Raw genomic sequence first — 20,745 nt, forward strand, 5'->3', positions numbered from 1 at the left:
AACACACAGCGTGCTTTTCCCCACCTTAACCCTAACACATGCAGGTCAGAACCACTAGCCCTCTTATCTCTGTTGCTCTCTAAACAATAAACAGAAGAAGGTTGGACAACATTCTCTTCAGAAGGTTTTGTGCCAACACTGACAGCATAGGAATAAAACCGTAACACCTTTCCACGCGTGCTATAAAAACTGGGCAATCCAGGAAGGTGCCTCCTGCTAGAAGAAAGTGACTGCACGTACCTTTCATCCCAAACTTGGATCGACGGCCATACTTGTTGATCATAATAAAGAGGACCACCAAGAGGACACAAGCAAAAGCTGCCAGCCCAACTGCTATGGAAACCTGAAAGGAACAAAACTGAGAGTCAAGGCAGAGGAATTTAGAAGTCTAGATTGGAAATATAGGCACCTCCTTGCTCAGTTACCTTTCCTGTAGACTCATACCGCCTGCTGCGGCCACGTGGGTAGCAGCAGTGGAGAAAAACGCAAGTGAAAACAAAGAGCTCTGGAACAACTGAGAAGCTTCATGGCTTGTTTCCACTACTGCCAGGTCTGAGATCTATCAACACTGCTGTTCGGGCAGCACTTTTCCCCAGCCTCCCACTACACACATCTGCAGGGAGAGAGAACCTCTGCTCCTCTGTCTTCCTGAATGCCTGGCCTTTCCCTCATCACATGACATCATGATCCTCCCTTTATGACATCACCACCATGCTGTGATGTCACAGCAACAAGGCTATACTAACCTGAGATGGGAACAAGTAGGAGCAGCGAGTTTTTTTTGTTTTGTTTTGTTTTTTTAATATAAAAAGCACTCCTGTCTCCATCCAAACATCCCTCAGGAGAGAGAACGAGGGAAAGTAACACAACAAAAAGAAAACAAGAAATGAAGTTGAACTGCTTTTTCCCCAAAATAGTTGGTTTTTCTGGAGCCTCCAACAGCTCCTGATTTATTGTAATTTTTAGAAGTAAATATTTATACTACAACAGAATCCAAAGTCCTTCACCGGAACTGTGGCCCCACTGTGCCAGTGTATGAGCATAGAAAATAAACCCTTGCTGCCCTAAAGGGTTTACAGTCCAAAGCTTATTTTAATATTTTTGGATATTTATTCCTTCAAGCCTTTACTCAAGATACTTTTGCTGCACTGATGTAAACAATAATTTCTTTGGCATTTGGCCAATACTTCTCCTGTACTGGATCTTGTGTTGCATTTAGACCTGGCTTTCTTATTACAAAACTGTGTTCTGTTATTATTAAAAACACATCATTTAACAAAAAAAATGTTATTTTATTTTGCAACAATTTTCCCTGCTTTTGATACCTTAGCCATGATATTTTTAAATTTTTTATTTTACCATATGCTGTTTTCATCCCCCAGCTTATTTTGTGTTGTATATTTAATAATCAGTGCACATTATTACTACAGTCCCACTTTTCAAGGCTTTCATTTCAACCATAAGAGAATTTTAGCTGGATGAAAATTGAAACCAAGGTGGACTGAGTTTTGTTCATTCTGTTAGCATTTGGTGGGTTTCAAGATCCTAAAACTTTCACAAAATTAGAGCAATTGTATAACATGCTAACTTTTCTTCAGTAGTTGTACACCCAATATATTTTTTTTTCTACTTGGAATCTGCAAATGAAAGAAATGTTGAGATCTGGTAAGCCCTGGGCTTGCTTTCCTTTTCCATTTGTGGCATGCCCTGCAGAGCAGGCAAGAGGGCAAACTGGCATTGACAAAAATGAACCAAGCTAAATTTGAGGCCCTCACAGGGCTAAACTTAACTGTTCAATAATTCCATAAAACAAGCAATTGACTGTTTGTTTGTTCTCTGGGTGCTACTTTTCTTAGAGTGAAAATTTCTGACCCCGCCAGCAGCAACTTCACAGAATGCCTTATTTCAAAGAGCTCCCTGGTTCTGCACTGCAGACCCATGAGGCTCACATGGTTCATGTCAGTATTTTGCTTGCCTGGCACAAGCCACAAAATCCTTCTGATTGTTGGCTGCCTTGTATCACAAAGGAAGAGATTTTACTTGCAAACATCTCAGTACAGCAACGGCAATATAAATACCATGCCACCACTAACAAGAAACGGATACAGAATAGTTCTGTAAAAAAGAAGATAGGACTCACCCCAAAAGTGTCCTCCTCTGGTTTGTGGGTGACAGTGATCGGTGGGGTGGGACTCACTTCATAATCACCGACTGAAACCAAAACACCAAAAACAGAACATTCAACGCACATCCCACAGAACTCAAGGCACCAGCATGTCCCCAGTGGCAGTTCCCTACCTAACAAGATTCCATTCACCCCTGGAAGAAGCTGCAGCCTTTTGTTTCAGAAGGCAACAGAGCCAACTAGCAGAGACAGTTCCCTGACTCCTGCCTCTGCAACACTGTGCTGGACAGCAGAGAAAATACAGATCAGGATGCTGCTGATGCCACTCCAACCTTATAAACAAGAAACACTAGGGTTCCTACCGTCCCAGGGCAGGTGGCCTTCACCCCGAGCCGTCTTCTAGAGCTTTCAGAAATCTGCTGGGCTAAATAGTGCTAGAAAATGCCTGACTCTAGCAGAACTTGATCCAAAGAAACAGTTACTTGGATGTTTTTTGGAAAATAAATACATAAATAAATAAATAAATAAGGGTAAAATCTGGTGAGGAAACACTATAGTTGAGCCCCACTTTGCTTTCCCCCTCCTGGCTACAGCATATCCTGTACATGGGCCATGCCACACAACTGTTCTGGGGATTGGCCAGCCTGCATCTAGTTAAGACCCCTTTCCACCACACCACCATCAGCTGGTGAGAGTTTGTGCTACTTATGTCTGGCCCTACAGTCTAAGCCCCCAAAGACCACTTTTCATTTCTACTACAGTAGACAATACATGTCTCCTTGGATCTTACTGACCAGCCACACTGCCAGCTATGAACAAAGACCAGTCAGGTACGCCAGTCACATTCCCACCATGACAACCCTTGTGCTAGTGTGACAACACCTGCTTCCTCCTCCCCTGGGAGGGACCTTTCCTCAGGACCTCACACAAGCAAAACGAGCATCTTCCAAGCTCTAGAGATTGTACTGCTGATCAAAAACCTTCCCTAGTATTTTGCTCATGCATGGGAAAGCCAGAGCTTTGCAGCAACCTCAGCTAACTTGCACTGGGGCTTCCCGACTTTCACCTCGAGGAGCACGTGAATCACAGAGGAAAACAAAACAGAATGCAAAGGGCAAGGAGGCACTTACTTGAGACAAAGTTATCGGTACTCTCTGTGGAAAGGACAAAGAGAGAAGCAAAACAGTTAGCAGCATGATAAAGGGAGAGTAGTCTCATTCACAACCCCTCCCAGCCACACTCCACCACCCCATTAGCCTGGGAGAGAACCCAAAACATTTCATGATTTGTCCTGCTTGACAATTGTAACTGGAAATCTCTCCACGATGTGTCAGCAGGATATGCTGGAGGTCAGGATCAAGTGGACACTTGCTGCTGTGTGGGGCCCTTGGCCTAAAACAGGGGGGAAGGATGCTGCTGCAAGGCCAAAAGGGAGAACAATTAATACCACGCTGTATTGAGATTTCAAGTGGCTGTTAAACAATTCTGCTTTCATTAGTGCCGATACCAAGAAGGCAGCGTGGTCCGCAGGATGCCAGTCTTGTGGCCTGTTCGGTGCTCTTGGCAGGCTAGTGCTAGGCTCTCTTGGCTCACCCCTTCCTCTCCCCAAGAGCCCTGCTCCCTCGCATGCTTGCCCTGCTTCTGTAGCAAGGAGGGGAGAGGAGTTGGATGTGAGCAGTTCTTCTCCCAGCTGGTAGCCTTCCTGCGGCTCCTTCAGCAAAGTGTGCCAGACGCCTGGGGCCAGCGAGGGAGAGGGCTGGGGGGCAGCGAGGATAGATGTAGAGGGGAGAGAAGCAAATTTTGCCTTGCACGACAGTCTTCACCTTGGCATAAAGTCTTACAGGGACAAGGACCAGCTCCCAGGAAGGACAGATCAGCTTGGGAAGGGAGTTGAGAGGAGACTCTTCAGAGCCCCCCAAACCCCATCGAGTCACTGTCACGAAGGCTAGTAGTGTCTATACTGGATGCGGAGCCACTGGACGCCCCGCTGCCAGTCAATCACATCGGCAACCTGACTGCTTCAGTCTATTCAGTAAAGCTTCTTCAGCTCCAGAGACAGCCAAGGTCCCGGATGACGAGGTCTAAAGCTCTCAGTGACACTCTGTTTACATAGCATGAGAACAATGTCAGCTTTCAATTTACTCGCCCATGTAAGAAATTGAGCCCGATATTAACAGGAGTTTACACAGCTTTGCTGGCAGAGGGCTGCTGGAAGGATGTTGAAATGTTCATGTTAAAGTACGGCTGAGGTTTGGAATGGAATCATAAAACAACCCCAGGGTGACAAACATGGCTTTCCAAACCAGGAGGAAAAACCTGAAAAAATATTTTTGTTTCAAGTCAAGCAGAAGCAAGTTTCCTTCACTTTTTCTAGCAAGAGAAAAGTATTAAGGAAGAAATATTTCATTTGGAGAGTTTTATATGTATTTTTTAAATCTATTAAAATGGACAGAGTCTAGTCATAAAGCATGTTTCTTCTACATTTTCTCTTTTCCATTTTTCTTTGCTGGACTAAGCAAATTCAATAGAAATCCACAAAAAGTTTTTCTCCACTAAACCTCACTATTTTTTGAAGCATAAAACATAACCAAGAAATTTTGGCCAGCTTGAGTTCTACAGAAAGTTCCCAAAGAACTGAAAACTCATCAAGAGAGAGATAGATAAGTTAACTTTTGTGGATTAAATAAGGAGATGGTAGCCCATGGTATACATGCCAACGACGACATGCAATGAGATTTTGATTGGGACCTGAAGTAAATCTGTCCTTGGAAACACGTGCAGGAGGGGCAACAGCTCCAAGGGCCACAGCATTGTGGAGAGGCAGGATATGGCACATCAGCTCCCATTCAACTGCTACTAGCACCTTTTACCTCTAACTTGGGAAGAAAAGTGCCACCTGACACAGTACCAATAACAGGGTGACAACTTCTGGATCTAGACAATGTACCCATGGTTCTTTTTCCATGCTGACATGAAGTCTGCCAGAAAGTACATTTTCATTAATTAATACTAATAATCTCTTCCTGGATAGTTACAGCAAAATTCTTGCATGTGTGAATACCTATAGGCAATAAGTTTCTTGAGTGAACCAAACAGGGGAACCTTCAGTTTGTAGTATTTTCTGGAGGAATCTACCTTCAAATGGGAAATTATAAACATCAGCTGTAAGTGTTAATGTCACCTTCAGCAGTGGATGGAGCGATGAACTTCAAGGAAAGTAAATTACATCCTGGATTACATTGACAGGGTCTGCCTGGATGAAGAACGACTTGGGACTTTGGATCAGAGGAAATAAAAGAAATGGGTCATTTCCTGCTGGAAGATTGTTCAGGGTCTGTAAGTACTCCACAGGCACAACACATACAAGGCGTGGGTAAAGATGTGTTCACAAGGGCAACATTTTATGTATACTTCACACAAAAAGATTCTCCCAGAGCCTTCAACACAAGAGGCTCTTCAGACATTAACGTGCCTTCCCACATCACAGCATTTCCACAATCAGCTCTCCAGAACAACAGATCTGCCCCCTTTTCTGGAGGTCCAGCACCTACTTAGAGCTGTCCTCATTTCACGGGCAGAGATATTGAGTCACAGAAGTGGGACCTGACAAAGCTGAGACTGTAAACCTGTGTGTCTCTACGCCCACCTACATTTCATAAGCTGCTCTTCCTCCCCAGCAGCAAGAAACATAAATAGGTCAGATAGCCAAAGAGGGCATCATCTTTGAAGCCCGAATACAAAATTTTCACTCCCATCCATATCAGTTTGTTTGTTCGATTGTCAGATCTTCAAGGCAAATATTTAGGTTTGTGTTTACGATATCTGACCTGCAGGAAAACTCTGTGTACATATATGGTGTGATATAAATAATAAATGAGACCACCACTGGTATTTTTCTATATTTAGAAAATGCCCTATTTTGCTGGATTTTCTTGGGCTGCAGGGGCCAATTTAGAGCTGCCACTTTCCCATGGTGCTGTTCCTGAAGGCAGTAGCAAGCACAGCTCTTAACTCTGTGATGGCCAGCATGGAGCTGCAATGCAGAGAGCAGACCAAGACCCTCCACACTCCTACAGAGCCAATAGGTCACTACAGACATCTCTACTGAACTCCCCAGAGCTAGATCTCCATGTCCTCAAATGTTTTCCTGCAATTAAGCCCTACTGATTCAATGGGGAATTCCAAACCATTGGCTAAGAAAACTTGGCAAACAGCTGACGCAGAGCAATTTATTGAGCCATTGCTTTTTTCCTTTTTTTTTTTTTGGTAGGGACTGTCATCCTGAAGTTGTATATGTCATTTAAAAAGAAAACAAACCTGACACTACTGCATCCAGCTATAATCGTTTCACAAAGGAGAGTCCAAAGAAAAAAAAAAAAAGAGAAAAGAACTACACCACTTTAAGGGGCTTTGCTTTCTTCAGTGTATAGTTAGCAATCACATAGAAGAATTTTACTATTAAAAAAGTGGGCATCCTCTTTGGGGGTCCTCAGAGGAGATCTAAAATAATCAACCTACCCTACATCTTTCTCTCTCTGAAGTCCCTAAGGTCTTAAAAAAAATATATATATATATATATATATATATATATATATTGCACAATATGTTACAAAAAAAAAATCTAAACCCGTTAGTCTCTTCCTTCTCAGTGAAATTTGGCCTGACTTCTGCCAAAGCTCGAGATTAAATTCTTCCTCTTTATATGAAGAAAGTAGGATTTCCTGCTGTTAAAGTACTCTGGGAGCTCGCTCCCTACGTTAATCCATGATACTTGGCTGATCAGAACCAAAGCTCCCAACACAACATTATGCTGACAGGTTTCAAGAGAATCATGAACTCAGGGTCACAACCTTGCATAGCTGCTGAAAACTCCACAACACTGACGTTACTCTTGGTGCTTCACCTAATGTTATGTACACCAGTTCTTGTGTCCCAGACAGATGCCAATTTAGATAAAACCACACCTTGTCTCATGCTTGCACCTCGAAGATTTCAGTGGATCTGATTCTTATTCACCACCTTTCTGAATTTTTGTGCAGTGTTGATCACTGAGTCAAAGAGTTGTTATGACACCACTTTAATAGTAGAATCATACTTGTTAGAAAAAACCTCTAGAGGTTTTCTCTTCCAAATTCCTGCTCAGAGAAAGGCCAACTTGGATTAGGTTGCTCAAGGCCTTGAACATGTACAAGGATCACTGGTGGGAGCATATTAATATCCTTGAACTGCAACTGTAAAGATATAAATGGAATATCTTACCTGGAAAGGGCTTTTCAAGAAAATGTCCTTTGATGGTTTGGTTGGCGGAGCCCAGCTGGTTGGTGGCCACAATTGTATAGTTGCCGTTGTTGTAGTGAGTGGGTTTGTTGAAGAGCAGGCAACCCTCTGACACTTCCCCTTGTTGGTAGAACTCCATGTGGATGATCTCCGTCTCCCGGAGGACCTGGCCATTGTGCAGCCAGTGAAGGGTGGGAGCTGGGTTCCCATGCACTGCAAATGCAATGCAGTGCTCCAGGTGCAGCACCGGCTCCTCCAGGGTTAGGATGCGAGGTGGATCTAGCAAAGAGAAACACGGTAGAGTCACAGCACCCCACCACCCCCATCATCTCTCTGTGCACCATGGAAATTAAGACTGTTGAGAGGGTAACCTCCAAAATCCCTTGTTCCTTCTACCTTTCCTGTGGATGTCTGCAAAGAAGGAGCACTGAGCCACAAGAACTGCTCCACAGAAGGATGATCTGAACCATAGCCAGCTCTCTTAGGCTTGTGAACAAGGGTATGAGTTAACCACAGTGCTGGTCCCCCTGCCAACTCACAAACAATTAAGCTTGGAGTTGCCCAGGCCACACAGCCACTGCTGTGCTCCCTCCCTCAGGGGATCGCATTAAGGCAGCACGTGCACATTGAGAAGGACACTGCAATGTGGTGCTCTTACGTTACACATTGCATGTGTGTAAGGTGCCTACAGGGGCTCTCCAGTCACACTGAGCCATTGGCACTCAGCCATTCAAGCAAATATCCTTCAGTGGCTGTGTTTCCTTGGGGGTTTTGATTACCTGCATATCCCAACCACTGAACATCCTCCAGGGGCATTTTAATTAAAGGGAGAAGAGTAGAAGAGCAGAAAGAAAAGCTGAGACTCCACCTGCAATTTAATGCATGTGCATTGTCTTCCCTCCTGAGACATCCCAAAAATTCAAATGTTGCTCCGCCATCATTTCTGAAATCCCAATTACAACATCTACGTGTAAGGTCCCAAACCCTGAGGCTGGCAAGGTGTGAACAAGAAGAAAGTTTTGTGGAGCAAAAGACACAAAGATTTACATCTTCCCTAAAGCACTCCTTTTCCTGACAGCATCCAGCAGCAAAGACAATCCATTGGACATCCTCAAGGAACAACAAAGATCCACCAACTTTGGCCCATCTTTTGAAAACAAACAAAACAGAACCACCCCTCCCTCCCGCCAAAAAAAAAAAAAAAGAATTTTTCAGTCAGTGAAGGTGGTAGGAAAGAACAAGGTGCAGAGCTGCTTGGGCTGAGCAAGATTTTCTCACCAACACTCAGATACTCCAAGCCACAAAGCTGCATCCCAGCCACTTAGTTTCACTTGTAAGCCTAGATCTGAATGTGGCTTATTCATGTCTTCTTGGCAAGGAAGATACCAAAACAAGCATCCACCTACACACAAAAATCCAGATCTTTTCAGCATGAAATTGCAGCCTGAGCGATGGGTCTGGGCAGTGAGAGCAGAGGTAGCAGAAACTGTCAGTAGCTTAGAGGGTTACATGGGTGAAAATAGGCACTGACATGATACTGTTTAAAGTGTGAAGGAAGATATGCTCAAATGCAGTGTGCAAACACCCGCCTGCTAACTGATCACACCTGAGCTGATGTGAACTTCAAATACCTGCATTCTTCAATGCATCACTTGTACTTATTGGGAGGAGGTTGAAAGATCTCCTATCTTCTTTCCAGCATTGTGACTGCCTTATGTTTACAGGACCCCATAGTTCCTGCACTGCACTAGACATGCAACACAGACAGGTTCACCCAGACTGGCCAGAATCACTCATGTGTCTCCATGGTTAGGGGAGGGGATAGATTTCCAACCTACACACTAAGAGCAAATGTTACAGACATAGCAACATATAGTAAATCTCAGCTGCTTGAGAGCGCCAAGCTGTGTCAACTTCCTCTTAAGGTCAGGTTTGTGTGAAGTTAAATTAGAAAGCGGAGCAAAAGTTTAGCTACTTGCAGCTAAAAGTGAATGGTTGAAATTTGACATGTGTGTGTTTACACGGCATTTGCTGTTTAACTTTGTAGGAACAGATCTGGAAGGAAGTACTAGCATCCCTGAAATGAGAGGCAAAATTTACACTAGCTTTAGCAAGGGTGACATTTAACCTCTCAAACATCATCAGAATGAGTGACTCCATGTTTGTAAACAGAGGTTTAGCTCCTCTATGGCTTTTCCTCACTCATGGATCTTCCACAAGTCGGGTGGAGATATGCCCACCACCAGTGCGGGACTAATGCTCCTTGCCTGATGTATCTCTGCTATAACAGAAGTATCAAGAGAGCAAAAATAATGGCTCCAAAGAGACAGCTGTGCTAGGATCAGCCTCGTTATGGCTGGGGTCACCTCCTAATTCTCATCCAGAAAAGTGGTACATCACAGGTAGCAACTGGGACATGCATTCACATGGTTCCTTGGCCAGCCCTCCCTCCAGCCTCTACGTGGTCAAGGTCTTCCCCCCCCGCTACTTACAGTAGACAGTGAGCAGCACACTGGCATTGCTCATGCCCACCACGTTCTCGGCAATGCAGGTGAGCAGGAACCCGTTGTCCTCACTGGTGACATTCACCAAGGTCAGATTGATGGCATGAACATTGGTCCAGTTGAGGTTGGTCTAAAATTCCCAGAGAGATATACAGGCAGAAATCAGTGACTCCTGCCCCCAGAAGCCAAGGATCCCAACTTCCACAAAAAATGCAACAGGGTCTCTAGCATCCAGGGACAATTAGGATTTGGGTGAGGGAGGTGTTTCCTCATCTAAGTAAGCACACCATATCTTATGAGAGTAACCACTGGGGGTGGGGGGAGAGCCACAGTATTGAAGCAATGATAAACATGGCTTGTAGCATGTTTCAGCTGCAGCTATTGCAGGCACTTCTGTAATTGGGTAGTTTCATTAGAGGAGTTATGAGTTAAGATTCAGTTGAGGAACACTGAGCTATCACATCTTCAGTTTCCTACCATAGAAAGTGAAAGTTTTTTCTGCCTGCAGTACCCCTCAGGTAGCCCTCAGGTTCTCATCTGGCTAGGGGATGGCCAATATTATCCACTGGATATGACGACTTGCTCGCTTTTCTCCCACAGCACTCTTCAGCATCTATCCAACCCCACTGTCCTGCATACAATGACCTGGCAAACCTGCGGTGGCTGCAACACATTGCTGTGTCAGGCACAGGCAGCCCGACAGCTCCTTGGCCCCTACCTGGTGAGTGTTGATGGAGTGGAGATCTGCGACGGTCCAGTCCACGTCAGGCAGCGGTGAGCCTGAGCCGTTGCAGGTGATCACAGCGTTCTCCCCTTCCCTCACTGTCAGGTTCACATGGCTCACACTGATCTCGGGGAGGTCTAGGAGAGCCAGACACCAAGACACTTAGGTGTGGAGCAGCATTTGCTGCAGCCAGCCACAGGGTCCACATGTATGGACATGGATCCTGCTGAGCTGTTTCTCAAACAGGCCTCAGGTCATGGCAAAGCAGCCTCCAGCATCCTGGGGTAAAGAGCAGGATGCAAAGGTAAAGCATTGCCCCGTCAAGGGAGAGAGGGGCATGGAGACTGGGGAAAAAGCATGCGCACAGGGGACATGCTAGCTGAATCGCACTTGAATCAAAATGTTTTGTCCAGTCCTGGTTCCTCTTCCCCCCTCACACAAACACCCTCCCCTTCTCTTCTAATCTCACTGAAGTTGCTCTCGAGAGCAGTCACCTGGGAAGGGTAAAGCTTCATGTGCTGGGAGAGGATCCAAAGCCTTCATCACCTCTGAGGACACAGCACAGAGCACCCAGTACTTCGGGTGAGCAGAGTATCCCTCTAATTTATAACAATCAAGACAAGATGACCAAGGATGTGTCCTCATATTAACTGCAGCTCTCCTAATAAAAGGTGCCCTTGCTCTTCCTCTGAGGTGGCAGAGAGATTCACTGATTTATAGCAGCTCTGATTTACACCTCTTCCGTATTTGCTGCCACAGGCGCCAAATATCCTCACAACGTGCCACAGACAGTGCCGGTCACAAGAAGGGCAAGCAGCCCTTTTGCCTGGGGGAAGCTTCCTGGGCTCACTGCAGAGACAGCCTGGGTAGGGGAAAAGGGGGAATTGGCTGGTGGTCCCCTCCCATGGGGGATATGTCCCACTGATGCGGAGCCATTGATGGGAATACCCAGTCTTTCATTGCCGTTGGGACATGAGAGCAGGAGGAAAGCAATGTTGCATAATGGAGCAGGAATGGGATCCTGAGGAATGGCACTGGTCTGGAGAGCAGCAAGGTCACACCGTGGCCACTTTCTCTGAAGTCTTTGATCTGACATTCGAAACTAAGTTCAAAGCAGTGAGCTGCTTTCTTGTTTCTGCTTCTCTCCCCAAGAGGATCTCAGTGATTTTTTGGGGGATGCCAAGAGGCAGCAAGGAGACTGCGGGTCAGGTGCCTAGTGCATTGGCCAGGCCGTGAGAGGAGATCTGCTGAGGCAGCAGGTCCAAAGGATCAGCACAGGGGCAGATGGGAGGGAACACATCAAGCTCTGATGGTCTCCCCCAATTCAGCTGGCATCAAACCTGGCCATAGCGAGCCACGCCAGCCCTCAGGACTAGAAAGCAGAGACAAATGGAGCCTTGTTAGGATGACCCTTAAGTCATTTTAGTGCTCAAACAGAAAAGCTCTCCCCTGGAAGAAAGCATATCAGTGGAACTCCTTTCTCTGCTAGGGGACTATAGGATCAGGGGAGATGCTCACCCTACACACCAGAACATTTGCGTTCACAAATCAGCACTCTGCTGTCCACTCAAGTCTAATAATACCACAGATGAAGTCACCTCTCCTCCCTTCCCTGATCCGTAAGGATTTTTTGTTTTTTAATCTTTGAATATTATTCTTCCCATTTGTGGAGGAAATTACAGCGGTCTCTCAAATCTTTTTAGCTCACCCAAATGCAGGCATGCTTTGGCCAATTTCCAGAGCTTAATAAAGGGACATCGTGAACTTGAAAAAAATCACACAAATTCAAATGTGCATGCCATTTGTCTACTTCTGCTACAAGAAACAAAACAAAATTCCTAGAACTGAGGGAGATCATCAGAAAAACACAGCTCTGTTTTTCCTTTTTTCCAGGCTGTGAGTTTGACAGATGCTTGTGTATAGACAGTTTAATTGTTCTGCTGATGGTACATGTCCTTCCCATATTCTACAAGGGATGCTTTCCAGTAACAGCAACAGCAGAGCAAAAACTGACACCAAACAAGCAGCTGACGTGCGAACAAGGTGAAGGGGACAAGGAATAACTCTTGAATATGCCTCCTGTTGCTCCTGGGGCCATTGGACACTTTTAAACATCAGCAGGAATCAGAAAGAGATATATAGTCACTGCTGCCTCTTCCCTACAGACAGTGGCTTTTGACTGAAGAAATAAAACAAAGCAAATGAATAAAGACATGTATTTCCTAAGAGTAATTACAAGAGATAAGGTGACCATGCCCTTTAACATTATGCTATTTCTAGGATTTGCTAGGCAGAGGAAGAGCAACAAGAAGCATATTCTTGTCAGGGAATGGACTGATCACATGCATTTTGCAGGCAATAGCATTGCAGTGAAAGAAATCCCCCAAATCACCTGATACCTTCAGGCATACAGTCAAAAGCAGTCTTGCATTTACCCAGAAACTATTTTTATCCACAAACTATGTGGTGTTCTCAACAGTGCGATGCTGTCCCGTGACACCAGCTTCCCCACGGTAACGAGCAATGGAGGTGCTGGTGTTGGGAATGGCTCCTCTCCGGCACGGCTGGAGGGAGAGGGCAATGCTCCTGCAGTGCACGTGGATTTTGCCTTACCGCACTGGGTGATGTTCATATCCTGTAAGCGGATGATGGCCGCGTCCATGTTCATGCAGTACAGCTCCTGATACTGCAGGTTTGCCTCGCCTTTCTCCTGCCAGAGCTGGATCCAGCGGATGTCGCAGCTGCAGTTAAAAAGGTTCTTCTCTAGTCTCCTATAGGCAGAGAGAATGTGAAAAGTGATGGTGGGGTGGGGAAGGATGACCAGGGTCATCACCCATCTCTTGGGCTCTCCAAGGAGGAACGGGGTCATGGGGCCCTTTGCATGGGCGAGAAAGCTACAGGGAGCTCCTCGAGACCAGAAACAAGAAGAGGTGGCCTGAAGCTGTGGTTCAAACACTGACAAGCCATGAAGACAGTGATAGGAGGATTCTCCAGTCCAGGGGGGCCATTGGCTGGCATGGTCAGGGACAGGGCACGTGGCCAAGGCCAGTAGGATGGAAAGCTCAGGGGTGTGGAGACCCAGCAGAGATTTCCATCACGGGGTTGTGCACTTGGGGAAGGAGGAGGCAGGAGAAGGACTGCCACCACATGGGATGAGAGGTTGTTCTGACCTAACAGAGAATCTCTTTCAAGGTATCTGCCGGGGTCTTCTGGCACACGTTGTTCACATCTCTTCCTATTCCGGAGACGGTTGCTACACATCCACATGTTCACATGTTCTCTTTCATGCACACGCACAAGGTTTTACACCTCCCAGAGCTCCACACTCAGATACACGACACATCTGTCACCACAAAGACCACATATCTGCAACCAGGTCCCACAGCAGTACCGCTGAAAGCATCGAAATATGTACATCTTGGCAAAGGATCAGACAGGACCACACTGCCCCAAAATATTGATTCACATCTTAAAATCCCACTGCTTGTACAGGCCCAAGACTGTGAGGGGGAAAGCACATCTACAGCCCCTCCTGAGTGCTTGGTGAAGCTGGCAGCTCTGCTCCATAGTACACTGCATTAACACAAGCCTCCTGGTGATCTAGGACACAAGCTAATGCACTGGGTATCATGCATTTTAATCAAATCACACAGCCCTGCAACTGAGACCCTGCTGACCTGGCTGGGAGAAATGGAAAAAAAAATCCACTGCCTTTAATGTACTTCATTTAAAATACACTTACATGTGTTTTATATACCAGGAATGTTTATTATTATTGATTTTCCAACCTATTAACCATTTCATTTACATTTTTAAAGCCCTGCAGCTCTCTGCAGAGATGCGAGGAGCATGGGTCCCAGAAGGAAAGGGAACCTAATGCGCAGCTGGGAGGACAGACTAACTTAACAATAGTTTTTGCATGGATAACTTGAGCAAAACAGGAGAAAGGGATAGGACAGAGCGGAATTTCCCCTTGCCATAGCTGGAAAGCAAAAGAAAGCAGGAAGCAGAGAAGCCAACACTGCCAAAGGTGAGCCAAGTCACCCCAAAGATGAGGGGCATCTCCAAAGATCAAAACATTCCTTCCCACAGCACCTAGATCTCCACGTCACGTGAGGGTAAGCTGTTTCTCTGGTCTGTTCCTTGTGTTACTGCAAAATTCATGCTTCTTTTTACAAAATTAACTGACTAACAGGATTTCCAAACATGTGCAACTGCTGTTCTGTCCATACAGTACTGCCAAAGGAGGGGGGAGGTCTTCTGTTAGCACCTAGGCGTGGTAAACCTGAACCCTAATGACATCACTTTGAATCGCTTCATAGAACGAGATGTCATCTCTGACCTTTTTTAAGAACGAATACTAAGCTAAACTTCACTATGTGGCTTTTTGTTATTGCTTCCCTTGCCTTTCAAAAGAAGCTACACCTTTGTAAGGCAAGTATAAGGCTTAGACAAGAGATCTGAAGGCCAAAACACTAAATTTTAGCTCAGTGATTCAGTGTGATTTGAATGATGAGGTGTTCTCTGCACACTACCATGAGTATTGCTAGGGCCTCATGCAGACTTTGACTCCTCTTAGCATGGACGTGAACCCGGAGGCCATGTTCTCCTCAGGACCCAAGGACACTCCTGCCAGCAGCACTGGATGCTCGCCAGGCACAGGAGCGGAGGACATGCTCCCAGAGTTGTGGAACACCATGTGGGTAAGAGCCAAAGACTCCACTAAGAGCCAGTTTGGTAACTGGAGTTGTACCCTGGGTTGAGGCAGAGAGCAGGGGGAGCTTAGATGCAAGGGGAAAGAAATTCTGCTCCACTGCAAATATCATCACAAAATGAGGCTGCCAGGGAGAGCCACTGTCACAGCACTTAAGGGCAGCTCTGTAAGTAGTAGAAGGCAGCCTTCCCAGCCCATTGCTAATTCATGAAGGCCCATGAATAATACAGGAGCAGCGTGCTTCAGGGCAGAATTTACCAACGACCTGCCCCAACATCAGTGATGTAACTTGTTCTAATCGAGACCCCCACAGGGGCTTTTGCACAAATTAACTCCTATCACAGGCTGGACATGCCACTGGTAGCTCGTATGGTGTTGCTCTGGGAAGATGCAGCAGGTAGAAGGGGTGTAAGACGCATGCACCAATTTTCCTTTACACTCTTCCCAAAGACACTCTCGACATGCTAGAGATAACTCCCCTCCTTGCTTGGAGCCTGCCTTGCCAGCCAACGCTCTGGAGAGGTGCATGAGATTTCAACACCTGCGCTGGTCTGCACCTGTACTTTCCCCCCCCTGCCCCAAGACACTGAAACACCTTTCTTTTGTCTCAGACCTCCACCTTAGAGTCACAGCCTCGGGGCTTGCGTGGATCATTACAAGCCATATTCCTTCCATTCCCTCCTCCTGCAAACTCTGTAATGTGTTTGCTCTCTCCCGTTATGAATTAAACAAAGGCTGAAAGCAACGGCTGGTCATACGCTGTGCTAATCAGCACTGCATAAACAACGTGAAAGAGGATATAGCTCTCCTTCTCTGAAAGCAAACTGGTAGGACTTGAGCTACACAGTTGCCCACACCCAGCTTGGTCACCGCCTTCCAAGGATACAGTGTCCCTGTTACCTCCAAGTTTCTGCTTGCTGAGATAAACGCATCCCTTCTCTGCAAGAAGGAGAAGCACCTCTGGGAATACAAGGTGCCCTTTGGCAAATGCCCACTGTCTGGCTAGGAGGCATCTCCATATCCCGCAGAGACACCCTCCGTGGCAGGAGAAGGAAGGAAACAGTTGCTGAATAGCACAACAGAGCAGGCCAAGAGAAAAGGGTTTATTTGCTCCAATGATTTTACCAGGCTTTTGGAAACCAAAGGGTCAACAGGGATATCAAAACCAATCACCACTGGCATCATCAGAGCTGTCAGATTGGAAAGGCCAAGGAAGACAGAAGCTGGAGCTGCCTGCCTTGTGATGTAGCAGTACTGGAACAGTTTGAGAAAAGGAGCCAATTTTCTCAGCTATGTCCCCTTCCTCAGCACCCTCTCAAACTTAATTTCACTTAGCTGCTATATGTTTAATAGCCTTATGGGCACTGCAGTGAAACCTAAGGCAAGGAGCTCCTTCCCCATATTCGGCACAGTTTCTTCTGGAAAGGACAAGTAAATCCAAAGGGCATTTTTTCACACATAGCCTTAGCCTGGAAATGTTGCCAAACCACCGCTTGGTTACAGCCACTCAGGAGTTGCACACACTCCCACACCTTCCTGAAAGCCTCATTAAAATAGAAAAAAATGCTTGTGAGAAATAGCAAGCATCACAGCTGTAAGTGAGCTGGGGGCTTTCTGAGTAAGCAGAATTGCTGTCTGCACCAAAGGAGGCAGCCAGCAAAGGAGACTGAACCCGCACACAGGTCAGACCTGACCATCAACTACAGGGCAGAGGCATGCACCAGGATCTGCTCCGCACACAACCGCCTCACACAGCGGACACTAGAGCTCTGCTCATGTTTGAGACAGAGGGAAGAACAGGGAGAGTCATGCCCAGCACCATCATTTTAGAAGATGATGACAGAGCTGAAACCCCAGGCCATCTGGACACCAAGTCAATCCAACCATTTTTCACAAGTGCTATACGGGTGGTGTGTAACCTCATCCCAAATTCATGCTGGCTGAGGAGAGCTCCAGAGGTACAGAGGACCTAAAAAAAGCTCTCTAAAGCATGCAGCACCATGGGAGGAGCAGAAAAAGATCACTACACCCTTTTTATTTGACTGAGATATTTGGTCAAAACACCAAGGTTACCAGACTATATGCCCCCTCCCCCAACCATAAATACATCTGCCATCTCAGGCTTCCTACAATTAGCAGCCGTAACATAAATGGAAAGGCTTTAGTTGAGCCAGTTGCTGTTCTGCAGCCTGCAAGACAGACTACAGTGCCAGATGCCAGTGCTGCAGCTTCCAGGTCCAGGCCAGCTCCACTCCTCCCCGGAAAGCTGCACTTACCCCCATCCAGTTCCCCGAGAGCCTCCACCAGAGCAGGATGACATGGGAGAGGGAGGTCACCAGCATCCCAGAAGGTACTGGGACAAGTAGTACTTCACACACATGGCAGGTTTTTTCAGGGTAGGCAGCTAGACAAGATGCACTGTCCCGTGCCTCATCCTCACTAGTCATCAGCTGAAACAAAACTGCCTGCAGCTAAGCCTCTAGGAGGACATTGGAAATCTTTGCCACACTTCTGCCATCTGTGTTGATTCACGCAAAACTACTGTTGAGGTTTGGTATGCTGGAAATTAAAACATTCTCCTACCTGGGGACTCAGACCACCTTGCTAAGCTTCAGTAAAAGAGTGCCCAGTGCAGAGAGAACAAAATCTATTTTCATTTTTCATTTATATTTATTTTCCAGAGCCAGGACTTCTCTCAGGGATCCAGCTAGAATCATTATTTCCAAACCCATGCCAAAAGGGATAGGACAGAAAAGGAAGAGCTTAGAGAGCGATGCATGGTTTCTGAAGGTTGAGTTAGCTCTGCAGAGTAGGCAAGTACCTACTGTTTTGCTACAACTCTATTAGTGTGACTGTTGGCAGCAGTAAGTTATTTAAGCTAGAGGCACATGTGATGTTAACTTGTGCACATAACATTAACAGAGATGCTGCTGTGTCCTGCCCCACCAAAGCCTCTTGCTGTAGCATTGCAGAAACCTACTGCAGGGCAAACTGGCAGTGACTGCTTGTGTTAGAAATGCTGATGGTCTGTGCAGAGCTGCAAGATGTTCAGAACTACAAGGCTTTATACAACCAAAGATGTAATTGGATCCAGAGTCTTAGGTCTTTCTGGGAAGGAATTTCTTGAAATGTCAGCCCTAAGCTCTCTGAGGACATGACAAAGGAAGCCAAGGACATGACAGAGGAAACCAGCTGTGACTTCTGGATAAGAAAGGCTGTAAGTCCAATGTTTATGAGCTGTTGTATGTGTCAGATGCTTGCCTGTGCACACTTAGCTTCAGACTTAGGAGAACTGTTCACACATTAGCTTCAGCCCTGCCAGTCAAGGTCAGCCCGTGCCATGGGAATTAGGGCTGGAGTTACTGGAAACCATTCCAAGTCTTGCTTATGGCCAGGAGGAAAAAGAGATAATATTTTTTGGAAGTGTGCCTCATTTTTGCCATCCTTTCTTCAGTGAGTCAGCAGGGGAAAAGCTCAGCTCTGTTCAACAAGAAAAGAATCTCTGTCTTAAAGAAATTATCTTCTCTCCTGGCTTGAGATGCCTTGAATGCAACCAGGCAGCTGTTTTAAGCCCCAGATTCCCATGCACCAGCCTGCTCTCATAGTGTGGCAATGATCTTCATACTACTCTTCAGCTCTCTTCTGCTCTGTGTTCACTTTGAGTGGCTTTGTCAGGTGTTATGTTCCCTGGCATTCTCCATTTCACACCAGTTGTAGTTCCTCCCTCCCAACACCCTCCAGGAGATGATCTCCCCACTGCTTTCTTTATTGCGTGCTCCACTGCTCTGAGTTGCCTCATTGCAGCTTGTGTTTTTGCCTTCGCTGACACTCCTCCCTCTGGATCCTTAGGGACCACAGTGCTGGTCGCATTTGCCTGGCCGCACTGAGACCCAGGACTCGCCCCAGCAGGGTGCTGTTTGACAGGTTGTCCTCTGGTTAACCACTGTAGCACCTGCACCCCTTGAGAAACGCAGCTTTGCCAATGTGGGAAGGGCCCACTTGTCCCCACTGACCCTCCCCACAGATGTAGCCCTCTAGAGAATAGCAAACATGCTAGCATCTCTCCCTCAGATCATCATCTTGCCTCTCCAAGGCCTCACAGAACGCCTGCTGCTCAGTCTGTCTTTCTCAAGCCTGCTATCTCTCTGCCTCAGTCTCTTCTGTTCACCTCCTTCCTCCCTTCAAGAGATTTGGCTCACCTTCAAGTTCCTAGTTGATATCAGTCCACAACTTCCTTTCTAGCTTTCACCAGTGTTTCACACTCACTTTATGTAGGCCATGTATTCTGACTCCCTCCCAAATCCTGGAGGCCTCCTTGGAGCTCAGTATGCCACAGAACTCTTCTACTTAACCATCCCCTGCATTTTAAAAAAAGAAAAACACACCCTAAATTTTCCACTTCTACCTATCTATTACTAATTTCTCCCCAACTTTCAGATTTACTTTTGTTCATCAACAGATACAGCCTTTCTACTTCTCAGGGCCATGAACACTCTACAATAGATCTTTCTTTCCCTTATTTTTTACTCCTTAATCTCCAAACATCTTTATGTGAATGAATATTCAGAACCTATAGCTCAGACTACACTTCCACAGCCTTCTCTTGAATGTATCCAAAGTTCTGCAAAACCGTTTTCATGGTCTTGCCCCTGGGGAAGACTTTGCAAGCACATCCCCTTTCCCAATTAACACTGACTTCCTAATGAGTATCAACTAAAATATTCCCCTCCTTCTTTCACACTTCTGGGAATAGCATTCCCATCTCATTCTACCACCTCCATCTTTCTGATCTATGCTAAGCTAGGTGGAGGGTCTTCAATGAAAAGTGGCACATGAAGGAATATTTGACAAGAAACATCAGTGACAAAGCAATTCATCAGGAAAAAAAAAAAAAAAGAAAAAGAAAAAGAACTTAACTGGGTTCTTACTTCAATGCAGCCAAAGCAAGCCAGACCCTCCAGGCATTCATGGAGCCCCAAGCTCATCTGTACCTTTAAGTTGACCACCTGAGCTCATGCCATGACACGGCTTGCCAAGAACACATCTGCAAAACTGAAAGGGCCTGATGGCAGGCTTGGTATGGCTGAGCTGCAGCACTGCCTCCCTCACTGTGAATTCTGCCAAGCCTCTCTGTAGGAAGCCGCTGACACCACACTTCATAACGACGGTGCTACTTTCCCACCTTCTATCAACTCTTCCTATTAACCAGCCCTGTGATCTTCAGCATTTTTATCCACATTACTTCTCTCATCAATCAGGGCTTGTTACAGCTGAGAAAACCACTCTGAACACAGATCCAACAGGAGCCAAATGACTCAGATCATTTCCGTTTGCCAGTCTGTAGAGCACTGGCTCCAAGTGACTCTGCTGACACAGAATTAAATCAGCTCAAGATGACTGG

At 46.2% G+C, this 20,745-nt stretch overlaps 1 protein-coding gene across 3 annotated transcripts in view; it reads right to left on the reverse strand.

Moving 5' to 3' along the window:
- The window catches only part of NTRK3 (neurotrophic receptor tyrosine kinase 3), a 239,408-nt gene that overhangs the window by 151,226 nt on the left and 67,437 nt on the right, over positions 1–20,745 (reverse strand). For all 3 annotated transcript variants that reach the window (XM_067305558.1, XM_013958611.2, XM_013958628.2), the window contains 7 exons: positions 13,244–13,401; positions 10,625–10,767; positions 9,895–10,036; positions 7,385–7,681; positions 3,256–3,279; positions 2,141–2,211; positions 241–343 (listed from right to left, as the gene is read on the reverse strand). In XM_067305558.1, the coding sequence (XP_067161659.1) occupies positions 241–343; positions 2,141–2,211; positions 3,256–3,279; positions 7,385–7,681; positions 9,895–10,036; positions 10,625–10,767; positions 13,244–13,401 (938 nt within the window). The remainder of the gene's footprint in view (positions 1–240; positions 344–2,140; positions 2,212–3,255; positions 3,280–7,384; positions 7,682–9,894; positions 10,037–10,624; positions 10,768–13,243; positions 13,402–20,745) is intronic.

This window comes from Apteryx mantelli, chromosome 15 (genome assembly GCF_036417845.1).
Source record: "Apteryx mantelli isolate bAptMan1 chromosome 15, bAptMan1.hap1, whole genome shotgun sequence".
In the NCBI taxonomy this organism is placed as follows: Eukaryota; Metazoa; Chordata; class Aves; order Apterygiformes; family Apterygidae; genus Apteryx; species Apteryx mantelli.